The 18,958-nt window shown below is 39.7% G+C and overlaps 1 protein-coding gene, 1 long non-coding RNA gene and 1 pseudogene across 3 annotated transcripts in view; 1 reads left to right on the top strand and 2 right to left on the bottom strand.

Annotated features, from left to right (window-relative positions):
• LOC138057948 (uncharacterized) overlaps positions 1-1,299 on the top strand; it is an 11,553-nt gene extending 10,254 nt beyond the window's left edge. For both annotated transcript variants that reach the window (XM_068903852.1, XM_068903853.1), the window contains one exon: positions 1-1,299. This exon is cut by the window's left edge and continues 154 nt beyond it. In XM_068903852.1, the coding sequence (XP_068759953.1) occupies positions 1-235 (235 nt within the window). In that variant the 3' untranslated portion in view covers positions 236-1,299.
• Positions 1,300-9,091: 7,792 nt separating this feature from the next.
• LOC138057172 (uncharacterized) lies at positions 9,092-14,807 on the bottom strand. The gene is made up of 3 exons (XR_011133609.1): positions 14,693-14,807; positions 12,144-12,236; positions 9,092-10,386 (listed from the first exon to the last, which is right to left on the bottom strand). It is a non-coding gene; the product is annotated as an uncharacterized lncRNA (long non-coding RNA).
• Positions 14,808-15,164: 357 nt separating this feature from the next.
• On the bottom strand, positions 15,165-16,851 carry LOC138055933 (fez family zinc finger protein 2 pseudogene; annotated as a pseudogene).
• Between the last annotated feature and the right edge of the window lie 2,107 nt (positions 16,852-18,958).

Raw genomic sequence — 18,958 nt, 5'->3', positions numbered from 1 at the left:
CGCGCAGGCGCGATGGAAGTGTGCGAATCTTGGAGCACCTAACATGGAGAAACCACTGCGAGGAATTCTGGACGAATTTCGTATATTTAAATGCGAACTTTTGCCAGAGGAAATTATGGATTTATATAGTAAGAACTACGTCAAAAAATTTAGAATTCCTTTCCCAAACTATAACTTCAAATGGAATAGGGAGAAGCAAGCCACTGGTCTGGACTTTGGTATTTCGAGGAGATAGCACGAAAGTCCTGGATTTTCTCTCATTCATCAAAATACATTTGGAAAGAGATCTAGAGTCTTGAGGTTACGTCGTCATTCCCAAATGAAGAAACATTGTAAAAACTAAAATACTACCTAATTAAATTATAGAATCGGATATAAATATACCAAGTCATGTAAAGACCTTGAGTTGTAAATTTAGAGAAAGCCTCGAGGTTACTAGGTGGCTTTCAATCACGTGATGAGACGGCCATCGTGATGTTGATGCACAAAACAATAGTTAATTATGGCCCATATTTTGCATTATAATAGATCAAATTGCTAAAAAGACTTTTTTTTTCTCTATTGCTCTGTGCACCAACATGGCTGCTTTGACGCCGAGGGAAAACCATCTATATGAAGAAACTCACTTAAACTAAAATGTTACCTAGTGATATGTTATAGAACTGGACATAATTATACTAAGTCATGAAAAGATCTCGAGTTGTAAATTTAAACTCAAGACTAAAATTTTAACAAAGAACTGATCATTAGGAGCGAACAACTTAAACCCTACTTTAAGAGACCGTTTTCCCATTTTAAAATTGAAGTCAATCATGTTTTTGTTTTTATTTTTACTTGCTTAACGTAAACAAGGAGACCCTCCTAAGGGTTTTGTGCAGCAGATAGTTGAGATACTATTACAAAAAACTATACTTAAAACCTAAACCTCACTAAAGCTGCTTTCCACGAATGCCGTGCCTCAACGTACTTCTTTAATTAAATGCTTAAATAACCCAAGGGACTCTGCTTGTCTTATGTCAAGAGGAAGACTATTTTCAAAAGGTGGTGCCACTATAGCTAAAGCTATTCGTATAATAGTTTGTGCGCGGCAATAGAACATTAAGCTTATTCTCATTGTCTCTTAGGTTATACGCAGTTTCTCTCCATTCAAATTTAGAACATACCCGGTAAATAGTCTGGAGCTAAACTGTGCAGAGACTTACCGGTATAGACCATTGTGGCACTATGTATTTGCTGCTGGGAAGCTAGATTTTTCCATCCAAGGAGCTCAAACAAGTGACCAGCATTAGCATTATAATTTGAATAAGTCAAAACACGGGCTGCCCTGTTTTGTAGTTTTTGTATCTTGTTATGCACAGTTATCACGCAGTTTCCCCAAACAATATTACAATAGTCAAAACGTGGCTGAATCAGAGCTTGATATATTAGATGCAAAGTCGCTTGAGGGACATCTCGCTCTATCACCATTTTCCCCTCGGCTCGCTTGCGTGACCACAGCGGGCGGTTGAACTACATATGACTCAGAAGGGACTAGTCGAGCAGTCTAAGCTAATTTCAATTGGGGAACAGGGCAACAGGGAAACAAAGATAAAATATCTTAGGGTACAACGGAACATAAACCATTTTAGGGGTCAAGAAGATGAGAACAAATTTGAAAGCAATAGGCCTTCTGCAACAAACGATCACATGGTACAAAATCCGCCATGCTGGAGGGCAAGCTCATTATTATTGCCCGACTAGGACGTTAAAACAAAGAGACCTGAACCAGTCAAGCTTGACTTGCCTTTGTTTCAATGTCTCAGTGGGGGAATAATAATGAGCTTGCCCTCCAGCATGGCGGATTTTGTACCATGTGATCGTTTGTTGCAAAAGGCCTATTTCGGGAACAAAGGAACACAAACAAACTCTTGAAGGAAACAAGGGAACAAGGCCCCCTTAGGGGGAGGGTCTCAACAGAGACACACCGAATGCTAATTGGCCACTCGATGGCTAATACTTTTACTCCCCACTCGGTGAGGAATAAATCATAAAAATTTGGTTGTATCAATATGGGAGTTGTTCGCTCAAGATCATGCACTCAATGTTTTAAAGAAAGTGCTCAATCTATTTTTAAAACTATTCAAAGTTTTTGGCTCATGATCGTGGACTCATTTGAAAAAAAAGTACTCTCTACTTAAAAAATATTAAAGTTAACGACCTTCAAGAAAGTGTTTTTAGTCATTTATAAGAAAAAAAAGATTTGTAACAACTCCACAAGTTTAACGTATAATTTTTCTTCTACATCTTGTAGTCCCTGAATGACAGCATAATTTTCACTCGAATACTAAACCAATGGAAACAGATTGGCTAATAATGTGACATTATTATTTTTATTTTTATTTTTTTCTGGTCTCTGATTGGCTAGTAATATGACATCAATTTCTTTCGTCTCACTCTCGTCATTGATTGGCTAATAACACAACGTCAGTTTTTTTGGTATTGCCCTTGTCGCTGATTGGCTGAATTTAGGACGTGAGTTCTTTTTAGCCAAGTACTGGGTTGTCCAGAAACCAGGCTGTCGGGAAAATACGTTGGAGATTTCATTTTGAAAAAAACAGTCATTGCTTAAACGAAGATTTTGGCTTCTGTTGTTGGCCTCAAAATCCAGATGTTGGAGCGCATTTCCCGAAGGAATTTATTGTCAAGTATTTTTGTTGCAGCGCCGTAATAGTGCCCCTAAAGTTATCATGACAGTAAAAACAAAATACGTCTTAGCGTAAACAGCCATTACCCGTTTTAATATTGACGTTTGTTTAGTTACAGTGGTTATTTTTGGTATACCATAAAATTGATCAAAAATTACTGACTCCACCCCTTCCCAGTTGACTGTTGAAACCTCGAGCAACAAAGCGAGCGCATTCTCTCCCCAGTCCCTCCCGCCTTTGCTCGCACGTGATCTCTTTCCTTGTCTTATCTTCCTGTATCCAGGCAAAGTAAAATCCTTGAATGAGCCAAAAACGAGTTTAAGTCAAGAAAGGGAATATTATTTGTCGGCCATATTAAAATACGGTTGTTTACTATATATATATACCACTTATTAATCGAGAGTGAGGTCATTACTGGGAAATCGCAGACCGAGGCCGAGGTCTGAGATTTCCCTGTAATGACCGAACGGACGAGGTTAGTAAGTTATTTATTATATGGCCTTTTTAGCGCTCTGTTTTGGCCTGTTCTTCGTCCTTTGAATAATAAAACTCGCTTCCGCTGTGGCTCTCTTAGTCGCTCATACTAAAGAAGTATCTCTATCCTAATTTTTCGTTCAGTTATTGAAAATATAGTTTTACTTTGTCCATATATTTTTTTTGGTTTTCGCCCACACGCTCGTAACTTTTACTCTGAACTCAAAAGAGCCGTCGAGTCGAGAAAAATTTTCATGATGCCCGGTCATTACAAGAAAATCTTGCCCGCTCAGCAGCCAATCAGAGCGCGCGTACTGTTGTAGCCATATAATAATTAATTGTATTAATGCCTGTGAGGAGAGCTTGGAGCTATCAAATCAGTATCAGTGGCTTTTTCGGTCAAGTTTTCATTCCCATTTTGTGTCTACTGGGGATCATTTAAAGTGACGAACAACTTGACATTGGCGCTGTTTTAAGAGCCTCTAGCTCTTACGCGTTTTATTAAGTGCGCTATAGCTGTCACCGTAGGCTCCCTAGAGGGATTGATATATATTTTCCCCTTGCAAGATCAGCACGTTGTCAAGCAAGCAGGTAATGTGAATAAAGAAATTTAAAATTCCGATAACGCTTTAAGAGAAACGTATGGCAGTCATTAAGGAGAATTAACACTTAGATCTTGGAAGTGCCTTTCAAAAGAGATGTTATCTTGCTTTTGGGTGCTTGCACGCTTCTCATTGAGGAGATTTTGCGCTGTGTTCTAGTGTTCTCCAGACTCTTACATCCGTTCAATGAACCTATGAACTGTTTGAAGTTCTATACTGAGTTCTTGTTGTAGTTTGATATGTTGGCTGTCGCTTTACTTAAAAACAATTGGTGTCGTGTTAAGGTGATATTTCATTGGTTTTAGCAGTTTACCTGTGGTAAGAAGATGTCATGCTTTGCTTGAATGTGCTCCTCTTTCATGTTTACATATCGATTACTATTATGGAAATGAAGTGCAGACGAGCTTGGATTAGCTCTTCCCTTTTTTTTTCTTTTTTCTCCTCCTGGGGTGCTCGCCTTCCGAAACTGAGCAAGACTATGACTTTCTAAGATGTTTTTACACGAATGGTGGTGAGTTGTTGCCTCCAGTTTGGTCTTTGCTCCTTAAAAACTTAAGAATTTCGTCGTCTTCGCTGTGCTTACTGAATCTGCAAGTTACGGTTGGTGGACCAGCAAACATTACCTACGACCTCTACAGTAATTGCCTATTGTTTTACAAGAAAAGGCGTTTTAACATCAAAAGATCCAAATGTCCTTGTTCCTATTATTGAAACTCCTTAGCTACGTTCCCAGCTGTTTTAAAGGGTGATTGGGTTTTCAAATTAAATTCTGGTCCGTCAAACCTTCGTGCTACCGATTCTTCTGGCTCAATGTTGAAGAAAAAAGACTTCACACCGATTCTTCTTAATGCAATGAGTTTAAAAAGTCTACGTAAAGGCCCTGACAGAGAAAAAATCTGCCAGCTCTCGGCATTTAAACAATTTTTACTCGGAAACGATTATGATGTTGTTGGAGTTACGGAGACGTGGCTTAATGATTCAATTAAAGATGCTGAACTACTAGAAAATGGTTACATGATATACAGACGTGATCGTGTCGGAAGAGTTGGTGGAGGTGTCTTGTTAGCGATCAAGAATACGATTCCTTCACAAAGAAGAAGCGACTTAAAAACTGAGATGGAGATGGTTTGTGTTGAACTAAACCTTACGGATGCCTCTAAAATATTAGTCAGTGTTATCTACAGACCTCCAAACAGCGAAACGGAATTCCATGATCACATTACTGCTTTCCTGAGAAACTGCACACGTATAACAAAAAGCCACACTATAATCATGGGTGACTTCAATTTCCCTGGCATCAAAAGGATTGAAAACTGTGGTTTTGTTAACTCCCAGAATTCTACTGAAGCTATATTTTGCGAAGCTATTGTAGATCATTGTTTTTTGCAATTAAATACGCTTCCCACCCATTTCTCTGCAAGACATAGCCAGAATTAGTCCTGATGAGGCTGGTCTCTCCACGGATCACCATCTCGTTGAATTCGATATTCTTGGTCACCAACGCCGTATCAAGAAACCCGAACGTTATGTTTATAAATTTAAAGGAGCTGACCTTGAATTACTGAAAAATGATCTCAAGCAAAGCACCATAATTACTGAAAGCCTCAGTGGTTCCGATGTGAACAATTGCTGGTTGAAATGGAAATCCGCAGTACTGAATATCATCGACTCTCATATTCCCAAGATTAAGTTAAAAAATGTAAACACTCCTCCTTGGATTGATAAAGAAGTTCTACATCTGTTGAAGAAAAAAGAAACATCTAGACGAACAGCTAAAAGACTCAAAGGTGAACACCACCGCGAGAAATTCAGAGAATTGAGAAGAGCGTCAAAAAAGTTAATAAATAAAAAAGTCAAGGAGTATAATGAATCTCTTGGCGAATCTGTGAAAGAAAATCCAAAACGCTTTTGGAGTCACTTTCGTCACAAAACTAAATCAAATTGAATTCCTGCCAGTGTGACATTCAATGGTTCTACCTACTGCTCAGCGATCGACAAGGCCGAGGCATTTAACAGCTTTTTCTATTCTAAATTTACGAACGATTCAGGCTCTGCCTCTCAACTTGATCCACCGGCTCCTAGAATGAATGTGCCTCTCCTGGACAATGTTTGTCTTTCCGAGAAAGTGATTTTCGAGGTCCTTACTAAGCTTGACCCTCATAAAGCTCCAGGCTCCGATGGTCTTCCGACGTACGTCCTGAAAGAATGTGCTTTGGAACTAGCCCCGTCTATTTGTCATCTTTTCAACTTATCACTCGTAACTGGTGAACTCCCTGTTGAATGGAAAAACTCTTTAGTTGTTCCAGTCCATAAAAAAAGGAAAGAGAGATGATGTTTCCAATTATCGTCCAATTTCTATTCTTTGCGTCATTTCAAAAGTATTAGAGCGTTGTGTATTCAACTGCGTTAATAACCACCTCTGTGCTCTCTTTGACTACTCACAACATGGTTTTTTCAAGAGTCGCCCTACAGTTACACAGTTATTAACATTTTATCATGAGATCGGCCAAAATCTGGACAATGCCATGCAGTCGGATAGTATATTCTTTGATAGCGTATCGCATCAGCGGCTTCTATTTAAACTTGCCCAGTATGGTATATGCGGTCCGCTGCTCAAGTGGTTAGATAGTTATCTTAATAACCGCAGTCAACGATGTCTTGTTCATGGATATACTTCCAGCAGTCTACCCGTAACGTCCGGGGTGCCTCAAGGTAGCATCCTAGGCCCGCTTTTATTCCTAGTGTATGTGAACGATCTACCGGCCGTTATTGACAGTCGTGCTGCTTTATTTGCTGATGATTCAAAGAGAACTAGAGTCATCAAAGAAGAATCTGATTGTGCTGCTCTCCAAGATGACCTTAATTGTCTTAATTACTGGAGTCAGGCATGGCAGCTTCGTTTTAAAAGCTCAAAATGCGAAATATTGACAGTTTCTCGGAAAAAAAGGAACCTATTAACTATGACTAAAATTTAGACTCGAAATCTCTTAATCATGTATCAACTATAAAAGATCTAGGGCTCGTTGTATCTAATGACTTAAAGTGGAACAATCATATTGATCATGCACATACTTGCAAAAGGTTGTAGAATGTTAAGCTTTTTAAGAAGACATACCTTAAAATCATTTCATGAAAACACAAGAAAACTTCTTTATCTTTCTTTTGTTCGCCCGCACATAGGGTATGCAAGCGAAGTGTCTGTCCTGCCATGTAATGCCCATTATCCGTCGTAAGCAGCGCAGATGGAAGCTTTCCAGGCGGTTCTCCTGTCTAGCGTATGTCATCTAAGACTCACTGTCGTGCAGTAAGGTACTGAGGACGCATGCCTGGTATACCTTGAGCTTGGTATTCAAGGTCAGCTGACTGTTTTCCCACACCTTCTTGCTCAACTTAGACAAAACGGCGGCAGCCGTGGCCTTGGCGATGCGCTTGTCGATCTCTGAGTTTAGAGACAAATTGCTGGACACAATAGAGCCAAGGTAGGTGAAATGATCGGTGACCTCAAGGACCTCGCTTTTGATGCTGATAGTTGGAGGAGCCGGGACGCTCTGGCCCATGACGTTAGTCCAGGAGCTTGAACAGGCCACTTCTGCTTACAAGGTCAAAAGCCTTGGTAAGATCGATGAATGCGATGTAGAGTGGCATCTGTTGTTCACAGCATTTCTTTTGCAGCTGTCGAATGGAGAAAATCATATCGACCTTGGAACGCTCCGCCCTAAAGCCACATTTGGGACCTTAAGATCTACGACGGCGACGTCGACGAAATTGTCACCTCAAAATAGAACTTCGCTCTAGTAAAAGTCTTTCGCGATTATTCCACTTCGTTCACTTCGTACAATGTGGGCGAAGTGTCCTAAAAATAAATTGGTACGAGCGGTTTCAGACTGAAAATAGGGAATGAACGATTCGCTGGTGCGTGCTCACGTTGTCTTCAAAACCTAAAATTTAGTGATTTGACGGCGTCGTCATGCAGAGAACCGCAAAAATATGAGCTAAAATCCGTGCTGCACGTGCAGCACGATTATTTATGCTCTTTTAACCAATGATGTTGTTTTGTGGCGTTTTCGTCGACGTCGTCGTCGTAGATCTTAAGCTCCCTATTGAGACTCAGGACTCGGAACGCAGCTGGTAAGGACTTGCAGGCGAGACCACACGGGCCCAAACTTTTCCTACGATAATCAGCAAAGATATGCCCCGGTAGTTGTTGCTATCACTGCGGTAGCCCTTGCGCGCATTTGTACAGCGTGACGACCTTTGAGTCGCACATATCCTTAAGTACCTTCCCTTCGCTCCAGCAAAGGCACAGAAGTCCATGAACTGGTTGGAAGAGGGCTGACTTGCCGCACTTGATGATTTCAGGGGGTGTGCCATCTTCTCCCGTGCTTTCCCGCTTGCCAACGCATCAATAGCTTTGCTAAGTTCTTTCGTGGTCGGCTCGGCGTCAAGTTCCTCCAGTACGGGCAGATCCTCGATCGCATCAAGTTCTTCCTGAGAGACTTTTTTTTGTTCCGGAATAAAGGTCAAGATAGCACTCGATCCGTCTTTCTAGCTGTTTGTCCTGAGTTGTGATGACTTTCCCTGTTTTGGATTTTAAGGGTGCAGCTTTCTTGACTGGCTTGCCTGTTGCATGCTTGATGTCCGCATGCATGTCCCTGATATGGCCGGTGAGAGAGGCTTGCTGGATTCTCTCTGAGAGTTGAATCCAGTCGTTATTCCCGCAGCAGTGCCGTTCGCTGGGCCTTGTTTCGAGCGGCCCTAAGATTCAGGAGGTTCTTCTGTCATGGGTCATGCTTGTAGTCGACCAGTGCGTTGCGCTTCGTGATGATAGCTGGCTCCATCTCTGTGATGTAGGCTTCAAACTAGTCTGTGTTCTTCCGCTCTCTCTTGCCAAATACGAACAGTGCAGCACTGTAATTGCTGTTACGAAGAGAGCTCTATGTGTCCTCGGCACTCTGCTCATGGTAGTACATCAGGGATTCTTCAAGACGCTCTGCAAACTCCTTGATCTTGTCTGAGTAGGCAGTCTTGCTGGTGTTTTATACGTGGCTGGCCTTTCTGCTTGGAGTACAAGATGACACGCGCTTAATTGCCGGTTAGGGATTAACTACACAGCCTAGTCTGGATAACTGTTCCAAAACAAAAGATTTGAACTCTCTCAACAGTTTCGCCTTCAAATTAAACTAAAAGGGTTTCTATTGCACAACCAATGATAGCTGAGTGGTTTATTCTTCCCTTCCCGAAGTTTTTTTTTTTTTAATCTTCTTCCTTTATTAATCATACGTAGTGATATACGACTATGTTCATAAAGTCACAACGACGTACAGACAAGTATTGTTTTCAAGTCGGTTTATTTTAAATATCTCACCTTTATCTACGTTACTGTCTCACATTTGCATCGTGGACTTTTCTATTTATTCAAAGAGGACAGTGACGAATACAAAAGCTTGGGGCTACTTTGGTCATATTACACTTATCAGCAATAATTGTGTATCGCAGTTAGTGTTCTTTGTCTATGAAATTCTGTAATTTGCAGTTAGGCCCGGTTTGAACGTCGCATTTCACATGTGCCAAGTCTAATGCAAATGAGAAAAATCTATTGTTTTTCTCTCATTTGCATTAGATTCGGCACATGTGAAATGCAACGTTTAAAACGGGCCTTAACAGTACTTCTAAGAATAGGACGTTTTCAACCAACCTCTAGAAACACGAATAGCAATAGAGAAATGTACGACTTCTGGTGGACAAACAAAAGGAGATAATGCGAGATCTTTCGTTTTCGGCCACCAACATGGCGGCAATGACGTCACGTGAAAACTTCCTTTCATGCGTCATAAACTTGACTTGAGAGATGCTGCAGCTGACTCGTTTTGCCCGCAGTCTCCTATGGCAATCCGCTTTTTAGAGTTCATGGCTTTTCGGTCCTTCAATAAGTGGCTTCTCACAATTAAAAGCAACGAGTGTCTCGCTAAGGTGATGTTTCATGGGTTTTGCACGCGGCCTGAAGAGATGTCGTTGTTTGTCTGAAGTGTTCCTTCCTCTACACTCTTCCAGCAACTTTGGTGCTGTTTTGAATGGCTTTAGGTTTAGTGTCTTTTGATTAATTAAATGGGCTGTTACAGAAAGAAAGAGGAAAACAAAAGCAACGGGTTCCCCGCTAAGGTAGTGTGTTTTTTGTTTCTCGTAGTTAACACGCCTTCTAGTGAAATGCTGCGGTTTCATTAAGTGTTATGAAGGCTCTTATGAAGTCAGAGTCCGGTGGAACGCACCTGGTTGTGCCATCTTGAAAATGACCCACATCTCTTGAATACTTAAACAAATTCATTCCGCGGTTTCCGGAGAGTGCAGTTGTCTCTTGACCATCGAACTTGGACCACCTTAGCACCTGACAGCTTGTTTTCGATGTTGTATTTGATTTCTATTTACTTTTCGACGAATAATATGGAGCTAAAGCAATTTTTTTTCAAGGGCAGCTGCGAAAGTCACTCGGTGCTAAAAGCATTCAAATATCTGCTATTCATTTCGTCGTTTCTCCTGGGGGCTTTCTCTTTTCAATTCGTTGCTTTTTGGCCAAAATGTAACGGCAGTGCGCCGATAATCCCGGTGCACCTGTGTGAGAACGAAAATGTCTGCAAAGAAAAAAGTAAAAAAACACACTCACGCACATACAACACGCGACCCTTTCCTGAACGCTTAAAGTTCTTAGCTTTATATCTCAACTTAAGAGTTCTGGTTTCCAGCCTTAACCCCCTGGCTTTGCTCAATACGATGTCTTTAAGAAGCCCACGTTCATGCTGCAAGTGTTTGAAAAAGATATTACAGGTGTCCTTTCGACCGATTATTTGTCAGCCATTTGTAAGTGTCAGAAAGCTCAAAACTTTTTTCCAAAAAGCGTCTATCACACATGTGTGTAATTCTATATAGTATTGTAATTGGAAGTGAAAGCTATTGAGCAGTACGCCGAAAGTTGTGTCAATATTGCTTATATTTAGGATAATGTGCTTTTAAAAAAAGTGGTCTGTTTATTAAAGTTGTTTAACAGGCCGTTCGGGTTTATACTTAATCTTCACTGGTGCTTCTGAATAAATCCTTGTATGAAGGAAATCTTAAAGTACAGTATTTTGAAGGAACAATCTTCTTAGACCTTGTTCGCTATCTTTTGACTATTTTTAGGTTTTTTTGGCAATTACTTAAGCGTTTTATAAGCATTTCAACGCAGTGCGGAAAGTAAATACACACACCGATAGCAATTAGCAAAGTTTAATAGAGTTCATGTCTACATTAAACTTAAAAAGCAGAGCTAAGTTCTGCATATTTTTTATTTCTTTTTTTCCGTTTTTTGAAGGCTCAGCCTAAGTGTAAAATAGCCTATAGGGAAAGAACGTAAAACAAAAAGGACCCCTAAAAAAATAAAATAGTATTAAGGAAATATAAATATCACAAAAATAGTCTCAAACATTAAATCGAACATCGGCGATACCAAGCCAGATAATGAAGGCTTCTTAATTTTTTATGCTAAAATAAATTGAAAATGGGAACTAGATGGCTTGAGCAAAGTACTTTAATTTAAAGAGTAAGGGTTGACAAAATAAGGGCGAAAAGGTCTTGAAGTGTTTTTTTTTCTCTCCCAAATTTCAAGTCATCCCTGTTTGCATATGGCGTCAATTTTTTGTTATTGTTTGTTATTAATGGTGTCTAAATTGAAAATACGCCGTCGTTACTTATATGAAAGCCAAATCCTTCTTTAATTGCACCTTCCTTTATTTGAGTAGCAGTTTTAGGTTTTGATATGTTTCTGACGTTTTGAGACAGTACTGTTATTGTTAGCTCGCTTTTCTTTTAAGATTAGAATTACTCAAGTTTTCGCATGTGATTCATTTTCATTTTAAGAATAGTTGGCGATTATTTACCGAAGTGGAGATGGATTTCCACCACTTTTACCAACAATGAGAGGAAAAGTTGTTTTAGTATGTACCACACAAGTTCAATAATCAGCCGAGTTTATCGATAAATGTGCTCCTCGGTAACCGAAGAGAAACGGCAAGCCCTTGTTCGTTTGGTCAGAGGTGAATAGTCACAATGTCATCATGCATAAAACTTCCAATATTTTTTTTTTCACCCATCTCTTTTCAAACCGTTACATTTTTGCAGTGAATTCTCTTTTCTAGTTGTGCATTAGTCAGACTTTCTTTAAATTACTCCACTATCTGCCGTTACTTAAACACTTAAATAAGTGGCCGCATCTCTCCGGAAGGTTGTTTTGCTGATCTCACCTGCTTCCAGTTGATGAGAGAACCTTTTCGTGTAAATGACTGCATGTGCAGTGAGTGTGGGCGGGAAACAATTATATTAGCATATTTGACGGCTCATCTACTCAAAAACCTACCAAGGTTTCGATATTACATTTCTATTTTTCTTGTCTTCAAAGACGAGGATTCGTTTTGGACATGTCACCTTGCTGTCAAACTGCTTCAAAGGCCTAAAAACCAAACCATATAATCATGTTCTTTAGTGGTATTCCGTTTGCACCTTTAGCATTAAAGTTAAGTGTGAGGGAATATGGGATCAATATCTCTTTTAAAAAAAAGGCCTTTTGACTGGGTCTTTCCTTGTCCTATTTCTTACAAAAAGAATATGTTTTATTTAAATGTTTGTTTTTTGGGCGACAATCACGCATCACCTAATTCCCTTCAAAGTCGACAGATCTTCCTTTCTTCTTTCTTTCCATATTTAATTTAAACCACTCTTTTTTGTCGTGGTTGCGTAATTTCCGTTTATAAACACATTGCAAACCTTTAGAGATATGCCTACTTGGAGAAACAACGTGTTTTTCTATCGCCTATTTCCAACTTTATTAAGGTTAAATGGTAGAGATAAGGGAGTGGGTTTAAATTTCAGTGAATTTCTTCTGGGGGCCTTACATCTATATCTATTATATCTTTTCAGCTGACAATAGTTTTTCTCGCTTGCTTTCAATTTATGTACATGTCTGGCCCATCGCCTGCAACCTGCAACTAGATAATGTGAAAATTATGAATTGTATGAAAAACGTGAACACTTACATGCAAAGTTTTATAATGTCTCGTTTTGTGAACTACATGCAGTTACCCCCAATTCAGTCAGTGGATAATTCACGTAGTTTCAAGAAATCGAACAACCTTGAGCTATCGCTAAAACGTTTAAAAACACGTACTCCTTTTGATGACGTCAGCGTCTTAGATCTTCGCCGGGGTACCTGCTGTCAAATCCTGATTCGGGAAATTCTGGTCATTTCGTCGAAAGAATCGTGAAATTTCAAAATGTTGTAACTTGCTGTCATTCACAGCCTCGATTTTTATTTTCTTCTTCAGTTGGAGAAATCACTGACTTCATGAATTCATCGGAAAGAGCGGGTATTGATAAGTTCGGTCAAAGAGCTTGGAATTTTTTATACAAGCGGCGGGACTCGCGCGAAATTGAAATGTAATTGATATTATATCTTACAAAGGAGGTGAAGATTAAAAGTACTTTAACGTACAGGACATTTTTCAGCACCGAATGAGAACTAGCACATCTTGGTTTTTGGCAAAAGTGCAAACATCAATGTTTTTTAAGAAATATCGAATGTAATATTGGTCAGTCTTTAATTTTGGTTTTGAACTAAAATATCAACAGCAATGATTTCTTAAGCTCCAGGCAGGATCAGTAAGCAACTTGTTTCAGTTTATCCAAAATGGTCGATCTTTTTGGAGTAACTTAGATTAATAATTTCCTCGAAAACCATTTCTTTCTACATTCCGTTTTATATACATAAAGGGACAATACCCATGGAGAATCAACCACAGTGTATACGGAGTCCCTTAATTAAACATGTACAGTAGAAAAAAAGTCTCCTTACATAGATGTCAAAGCCGGGAATTGTGCGCCCAAAATGCAATCAAAAATTTTCAATGTCAAGGTAATTGGCAAAAGTTCCAAATGAGAGTTTTTCAAACACAAACGTGCAGATCAATGCAAATCGCCGATAAATTTGCATGTCTTCTGCTCACTCCTTGTGTAAACAAAAGGTTTCGCGGTGGGTTGAAGGCAAACTACTCGACAGCAAATATCTTGTCCCGTAAGACTTGTGAAAGCGCAAAGGTGCAGGTCAAGGCGAAAGACCGATAAAAAGGTTCAATAAATTCGCGTGACCAGGGTGTTTAGCCGTAAAAATTCTTGACAAATGGGACTACTGCACAATCACCAATATGAAGGAAAACTGCACCCCAATTTACGGCAAAGTTGCCTGGAAAGTTGAGATAAAATACTTGAAAATAGGCAGAAACTAAAACTACGAGAAAAGTAAATTTGTTCTAGAAGGCCCTCGCGAGCCGGTAACGGGGTTAACCGTGTAATGCTAGCATCATAAGATCCTGAGAAAAGTACCGGGGTGCAATGGTTTGACAATGATACTTGATTTCAGCCAAAAGGCCGAGAAGCAATTGGCTTTTCGTAGGCGCAATATGCATTGTACTGCCTTTTTTGAATCGGAATAGTCATTTAACGAAATCCTGACAGTTTATGACCTTACGAGACATAAATCTTTTACAGGGCATCGTATGAACGCGCGGGAATTTGACCCGAAGGAAAGCCAGCTATATGCAATGTTTGTGTATTTGTGTGTGTGTGTATTTGGTAAGAAACCCGTAATTTAGAAATCCATAACTGAGCAACTTGAAATAGTTAGCATCCATCTTATCAATGGTGATGACCAAAGGGAATATATTGGTCGGGTGTCACAATTTGCTGTGAAAAGCTACGAGGTCAACACATTGCAACTCCGACTTGTTGACGGTGTGAATTACTGCTTCTGTTTTCTAGAAAACTCACCAGTACACACCTTCTTGATGTTCTCTTACGTAGTATCAATCATATTGGCTGAAGATACTTTGAACAAATCGACACAAATTCACTCACCTTGGCGAAACTAAAAAACTTAAAACAGCGAGGAAAAAAACCCGACCACACATAGAATCAGCGCTTTCCATGTGAGGGGAACCCTGCGGTCACTATGGCCACCGTTCGAGGCGAAATGCCAGCCAGTCTGCTAGCCATTTCATCGAAAACCTCGAAAATCAAGTGGCATCGAGGACAATGTCATCAAAAAACTACGCGATAGATCTCGAAAAACGACGGAAAATCGTACGCGTTCTCTTCTGTCGAACGTAACAATACCTTTATTTATTTTTCTCCAGTAAATTGCTCGCATGCATGTACTTAAAATTATGGTCTTTTTTAAACATGAGGTGTGCATAATTGTTTGGTGAATTGAAACTAAACTGAGTAACGTTTAACCAATTTTCTAATAGCGCTTTCAAGTTCTTCGCATTTTGCTTGGATATTTGTACAAACAATGTAAACATGAGAATATGTACAGTCAAAACACCACTTTTTAACGTCTACAGGGACTTTTATTTAAATTTATTTTCTGATATTCAAATATGTTACACACAATAGCCTTTATAATACAAATCTATCATCTATAGTTATCGGTCTTTGACGATAACTTTCAACCTACAAATAAAGATAATCTCAGAGTACTTATTTAGCGATATACATTCAGTTACTTGTACATTCTTTAAGGTAAACTCCTTACAAGGACTTTTAATTAATTTTCAACACACTCAAAATAATCATTATAACTGAGTACGAGGCCTGAACTACAACTGCACCGACTTTTGCCACCAGATGTCCTGTGGAACAATGTGTTCTATTTTGCTAAGATCAACTTTTAGTTAGAAATGAAACGTTGGAAACGGGGAATTATGGACTGATACGAAGACCGATGGTAATGCATGAATCATACTTCTGTAAAGACTCATGTTAGACTCTACGAACCTCCGATGTTTTCAATTAAGCTTGGTTATAGGAATTATACTCATGTACTCTGGTGCATTGGAGTGTAACAAAAACAAGATTATAACACACGCACTCCCGCTGAGGCTATCTTCGCGGCGTAAGCTCGTATTCCAGACCTTTGTTTTAGGGTACAAAAGCTACATTTGGCTATAGTCTTAAAGCGACTGCATTTCAGCATCAATTGAAATGTGTTCTTCGAAGTGTAGTTGCACCAAAAAATCCGCCAGTTTTCTTAAGAGGATAATTAATCTAAAATTACTTTTCGGAAAAAGAAATGGTGGAAGTCAGTAACAGTTTTACTGACATTGATTTTTAATTACGTGTTGGTTTTCTCAAGTTTGCGTGGTTCTCCTTCCTCAGAAATGAATGCAAATCGAAATTACGGCTTATTATTTTAACCTATTCCGTGTAAACACTATTCTTAAGAGAATTACGACAGGAAAATCCGAAGTCAATATCAGCCGAAATAACATGTATAGACGGAAATTATGCACAATGTCGTGATCGTGGTAAAATCGAAGGCAAATGAAACTGTCACAGTAGAATCAGAATTCGCTTTCTTTTTGGGAATGAGCGCTCTGTAGGTGACTTCTCAAGTCGCATCTTCGAGAAAACGAAACTTTGCAGACACCACAGCGATATGGCGAATTGTCTGCATGAACGTGCATGTGGAACTTTAGATTCGATAGTTTGTTGAAAGCCTTTTGGCACAACGTGCACTTATACGGCTTCTCGCCTGTGTGAATCAGAATGTGATTTCGCAAATTGCCCTTTTGGTGAAAACCTTTCCCGCACTGCTCACAAACAAATTCCTTCTCGAGGCTGTGTGTTCGCAAGTGTGTTTTGAGCGTGGACGAACGGTTGAACGCTTTTAAGCAAACGGTGCATTTATAGGGTTTTTCCTTGGTGTGAATGATTTTATGCCTGCACAGCGTGGAGGATAAGCGAAAACCCTTCCCGCAGGTATTGCACAAAAAAGGCCGCGCAAACGTATGATTTTGGCATTTTTAGATGATCGCCAAGGTGTATTTTGTTTTAAAAATTTTGCCACACTGATCGCAACGATAGGGCTCCCTTGTTTGGTTAGGTAAGATTACCTCTGGCGGAGCTGCGAATGGTATTTCACTCTTAAAAATTTCAGAATTATATACTGGTGGATGAGGAGTGTTTTAAGTTTGAACCCCATTTGGAGTTCTCGTTCCTAAAGCCTGTGGCATGCATATATCTAAAATGATCTTGAAACGTTATTAAAATATGCCTGAAAGCTCTCTTGAAATGGGTTGGCCGCACCAGGAATTGCCAGATGGTAGAAAGGGCTGTAAACAGTAGGGAACTGGTCTTCAGCTGTGTACTTCAAAGGAATGACTCTCGCATTGGTAAACACATCATTTGTCTTTCGGACGATATGAGGAGATTGTTCTGGTAGTTTCGGCGCGTCTGTTAAACTCGTTTCCTGGGTGGCATCTTCGGCGCTTTCAGATCTTCTTCCCTCTTTTTCTTTGCTATCTGCGTTCAAAAAATGGCTGAGTTATTTGTAGGCCTTGAGAAAAGAGTCAACTTTTTGTTTTTTCATTTGCCGTTGAGAAGTCCTCCGATTTTGGCGACCCTTTTCGAAACGAATATGCAGCAACCGTTTTCGTTTCTCATCATCTATATATCTTACAGACCAATACATCCAGTGAGCTCTTTGCTAGTATTAGCTTGTCTTTGCTTTTAAAATTTGTTGTAATATCAACCAAAATACGTTAGCTTTTCCCTGTGTCCAGTTGTTTTGAAATTTTGAAACATTTCTTCGGCTTGCTAACTCAATGCTGTTTTTCAAAGAATATAACAACTTATTCGGAGTGCTTGAGAAGGAACAATTAAACAGTACACGCATTTTAAATACCAGATAGAACGAAAATGGAAGTCAGTACGTGCAGTTAATTAAAGTAAAAAAAGAGAAGTCAATTTGCGGAAATCGTAACAAAGAACCTACACAACCTATTCCTCGTCGTGTGATCTTGAGCTTGAGCCGCCGAAGGATCTTCTCTTCAGTAAGAATGCTTTTGGCATTTTAATTTCAGTTTTTTTTTCTGATGTCTGGCTTCTTGAGAATGGACGTAGGAATTGCTAAAAGATGTTATTAAGAAGGCTTTAAGGTACGGACTTTGCAATATCTCGCTAGCTGCGTCTCACTCAAGAAAATGGAAGTTCGAGGCTCTAAGATGAGCGACCGCCCAGTGCAAAAAAACTGTCTAAGTCTTCATTTACCTGATTGTCCTTTCGCTGTTTTATTGTGCTGCGAAGTAAATGGTCTTATAAAAGACACGTGCTATGTTCGCAAAGCGCGGACTTGTTAACCTCAGAGCACGCGCTGTCTTTCATTGTGTTTATATTGGAGGGGGTAACGTCCAACGGGCTTTCGATTAAGTTAAACCAAACAGCGAGTGCTATGGGTTATTGTTTCACCAGTAGAATGCCCGCGCGTAGAACAAAATCCTTTGTTCACTGCACCTGTGGGATCCTAATAAAATTAATTGAAAGAGTCTGTTTTTATTTGTCCGTTTATCCCATCCGGTTGGCGGTCAGGATCGCGATTGGGCAAATCATCCATGAAGCGAGTGATCAAACGGTTGGAAGGTCATTGCGGATATTTTGCCGTCTTGAGACTTAAAGCAAATCCGAAAAAAAATAAAGGAAAGAAATCAAGCCAGTCTCGATGATAACTCATTCCTTAATCTTCGTGTCTCTTCAATTTGAAAATGTTGAATTTTTAGGTTTTGCGTAATCGGTCATTCAAAGTCACGGTGACAGTTGCTCGACTGGCCCAGGTCTCCTCCATTTAAGGTCGACTGCAAATTTAACATCGCCGTCAATTGATGGGGGGGCCGGGGGGGGGGGGGGGGGGCGGGGGGGGGGGGGGACAAACCTTTGCCGCTGGATTTGAGGCAAAGCCTAACAAATAAAAAATTCCAGTACTTCCTTAAGGAACAAAGAAAATAACGTTGAGATTAATTCTGTAATATGCCTTTATTTGCCATTGATATTTCATCCCAGCGAGGGGTCATTTGTGAAACATTGTTAGCAACAATTATTTAGATTAACGTTGATGACAAAACGTGTGTTCTTAAGTGAAGCTATGATCTTCGCCGTTATCAGGCTTCCTCTACCTTTACTTACGTATATTGCAAAATAAAAAAAATATTGTCCTCTCATAAGCCTGCGAGACTCAAGGCTTCACTTGATTTCATCATCCACCGCAGGATTCATATATTGATATCATTTCATATACCATTCATCATTAAAACGTGTTCTTGTTTTGGTTTCTTTTGTCAGTTGACA

The sequence above is a fragment of the Montipora capricornis genome, chromosome 7 (assembly GCF_036669925.1).
Source record: "Montipora capricornis isolate CH-2021 chromosome 7, ASM3666992v2, whole genome shotgun sequence".
Taxonomy (NCBI): Eukaryota; Metazoa; Cnidaria; class Anthozoa; order Scleractinia; family Acroporidae; genus Montipora; species Montipora capricornis.
Note: the sequence above shows the minus strand (reverse complement) of the source record. Positions and strands in the feature narration are given on the sequence as shown.